This window comes from Sinocyclocheilus rhinocerous, unplaced genomic scaffold (genome assembly GCF_001515625.1).
Source record: "Sinocyclocheilus rhinocerous isolate Xijiao unplaced genomic scaffold, SAMN03320098_v1.1 scaffold693, whole genome shotgun sequence".
Lineage (NCBI taxonomy): Eukaryota > Metazoa > Chordata > Actinopteri > Cypriniformes > Cyprinidae > Sinocyclocheilus > Sinocyclocheilus rhinocerous.
The window spans coordinates 428500-431696 of record NW_015654933.1 but is presented as its reverse complement, the minus strand read 5'-3'; the positions used below and the strand labels follow the sequence as shown (position 1 = coordinate 431696).

Below are 3197 nucleotides of genomic sequence, written 5' to 3'. Positions count from 1 at the left end.
GTGAGTGTGAGAGTGTGTGTGAGAGTGTGTGTGTGAGTGTGAGAGTGTGTGTGAGAGTGTGTGTGAGAGTGTGTTTGTCTCTGTGTGTGTCTGTCTGTCTGTGTGAGTGTGTGTGAGTGTGTGTGTGAGTGTGTGTGTGAGTGTGTGTGTGAGTGTGTGTGTGAGTGTGTGTGTGAGTGTGTGTGTGAGTGTGTGTGTGAGTGTGTGTGTGAGTGTGTGTGTGAGTGTGTGTGTGAGTGTGTGTGTGAGTGTGTGTGTGAGTGTGTGTGTGAGTGTGTGTGTGAGTGTGTGTGTGAGTGTGTGTGAGTGTGAGTGTGTTTGTGTGTGTGTGTGTGTGTGTGTGAGTTGAGCGTGTGTGCGTGTGTGTTGAGCTGCAGGAATCTCTCACACACTCGTTTGATGGTAACAGTGTTTCTCTCGCTCGACTCTGAAAGTCACTGAAGGGCAGAGCGACGGAAATCGAGCGTCGTCCTTCTGCTCTCCGTTACCCATCAGCCCCCTCTCTCTCTCTCTCTCTCTCTCTCTCTCCTGTGCTCTTCTGAGGCTTTTAATACAAACAGTAAGAGAAGGGCGAGGGCTGATGAAACAGACATGAGCGAGTGACATCATTCAGACGGAGACGCAGCGTCTGTGAGAGAGACAGATTAACCAGACATCACAAACACAAAAAAAAAATATGCCAGTGATTGAGGAAAAACTGTAAGATATCCCAGAATGCTCTTTCAATGTTTGCACAGAGCTGGTTTGTGTTAATGTGGCGGCGTGTGTTTGTGTTGCAGGTGAACACACGTATAAGTGCATGTCGTGTCCGTTCTCCACCATGACCATCATCCAGCTGAAGGAGCACTCGCTACTGGAGCACGGAGAGACGCTCACGCTGCCCAAACTCAGAGCCGGAGCCACGCTGCGCTCCACACGACCCAACGCCGAACACGACGAGCAGAACACGGCCCTCGACCCACAATGCACCGGTAAGACCTAACACTGGGGTGAAAGGTCGGTGCAGAAACACCCTGATGCTGAACATGACGTGCATGTGAAAACAGACCGATTCTTTAGTGTTTGACTTCTTGCATTGAACATTTTAGTTATAATTGGCAACAATTATACATGCATTTAGAATAAAATTCCAAATATTGGCATAAGGGGGAAAAATATTGTTCATTCCAGCGTTTAAAATCAGTAAGATTTTTTTCTATTAATTAGTGTTTTTGCTTAACAAGGATGCATTATATTGATGAAAAGTGACAGTAAAGACCAACAATGCACCGGTAAGACCCAACACTGGGAGTCCTTCAAGGTCAATGCAGAAGTCAAGTCAGCTTTATTTATACAGCGCTTTATATAATACAGATTGTGTCGAAGCAGCTTTACAGTGTCAAAAACACTCTGATGCTGAAAATGACATGCATGTGAAATATCATTCTTCTTTTAGTGAAGAAACAGACTGGTTGTTTAGTATTTGACTTCATGCATTGAACATTTTGAATATAATGAAAAAACAACAAAAAATTGTACTCTAAATGCAACAATTATACATGCATTTAGAGTAAAATTCCCAATATTGGCAAAAGGGTGAAAAATATTGTAAAATATTGAAGCCAGTAAGATTTTTTTATTAATTAGCTTTTATTGAACAAGGACACATTATATTGATCAAAAGTGAAAGTCTGGACATTAATAATGTTACAAAAGATTTCTATTACAAATAAATGCTTTTCTTTTGAACTTTCTATTCATCTGTGAATCCTGAAAAATAAAATGTATCACGGTTTCACAAACATATCGTGCAGCACAACTGTGTTCAACATTGATAATAATCAGAAATGTTTCTTGAGCAGGAAATCAGCATATTAGAATGATTTCTGAAGATCATGTGACACTGAAGACTGGAGTAATGATGCTGAAAATACAGCTGCGCATCACAGAAATAAATTACAGTTTAACAGATATTCACAACTGTTTTAAATTGTAATAATATTACAATATTACGACGCGTGGCCACATCACACTCGCTCAACATGTAATTATTGTGCTAAAACAAGCGCTTTGAGTGTTAATTAATGGTTAGATTCAGCGTGCAACAGAATCACGCACATGTCGGTATGAGCCGAGGCAGATGTTAATAGCAGGTGTAAGCGGCGTCTAGACGCTGATGTCTCTGTCTCGCTGCTGTCGTCTCAGAGTCTGCGGGATATCTGGAGCCAGCAGATGTTCAGCAGCAGTTGAGTCACTTCCAGCTGGCGTCTCACGTCCAGGCCGAGGTTTCCTCCAGTCCACCGCCGCCGCTCGAGAGTCCCGTTCCTCAGGCCCGGCCCGACTCCATCCTCACCTGTGAGTTCTGCGAGTTCAGCTCCGGCTACATGCAGAGTCTGCGCAGACATTACCGCGACCGGCACGGAGGAAAGAAGCTCTTCAAATGCAAGGACTGCTCCTTCTTCACCTGCTACAAGTAAGAACCGCCGGAGAACCACACACTGGGATCATCTTTATTTGTTTACATTCATGCATTTGGCAGACACTTTTATTCAGAGCGACTTCCATTGCATTCAAGCTATACAGATAATTAGTTCATGCTTTCCCTGGGAATTGAACCCGTGACCCTTTCGGTGCGAGCGCTCATGTGCTGTTGTTTCAGCTGCAGGTGTTTATCATGAGCCGTGTGGTTAGGCTGTTAAAAGAGTAATATCAGGGCTAGGGTTGCAAAGGGGTGGAAAATTTCCGGAAAATTTCCAAAAATCCCTGGAATATTCCAAAAAAATCCTGGAAAGTTTCCAAATTTTTTTAGAATATTTCCGAAATTTACTGGAAATTTTTCACGTTTTTGCAACCCTATACACGACACAGGTAAACAAATCAAATATTTAATCTGTTTTAGTTAGCTTTTTATTTTGTTTCTCTTTTGAAATTTATTTTAATTTTATTTTACATTATAAAATGTTTATTTTAGTATTTTTAATTTTTTTAATTATTTAAATATTTTATTATTTGATCATTAGCTTTTCATTTAGTTTTTTCATTAGTTTTTATTTTTTAATTATTTGAATTTTTTATTTTTTTTTAAGTCTTTTTTAATATTTAGTTTTATTACGTGTTTGTTTTGATTTGTTTTTATTTTAAAATTTAATTTACATTTTTAATCAACTCAATTTTATTTCTTTATTTTAATTTTACATTTTTACGATTTATCTTTTCTT

At 39.8% G+C, this 3197-nt stretch overlaps 1 protein-coding gene across 1 annotated transcript in view; it reads left to right on the top strand.

Annotated features, from left to right (window-relative positions):
- LOC107717752 (zinc finger protein 462-like) overlaps window positions 1-3197 on the top strand; it is a 50227-nt gene that overhangs the window by 35621 nt on the left and 11409 nt on the right. Inside the window, exons 7-8 of the mRNA XM_016524587.1 lie at window positions 780-971; window positions 2185-2452. Of these exons, the coding sequence (XP_016380073.1) occupies window positions 780-971; window positions 2185-2452 (460 nt within the window). The remainder of the gene's footprint in view (window positions 1-779; window positions 972-2184; window positions 2453-3197) is intronic.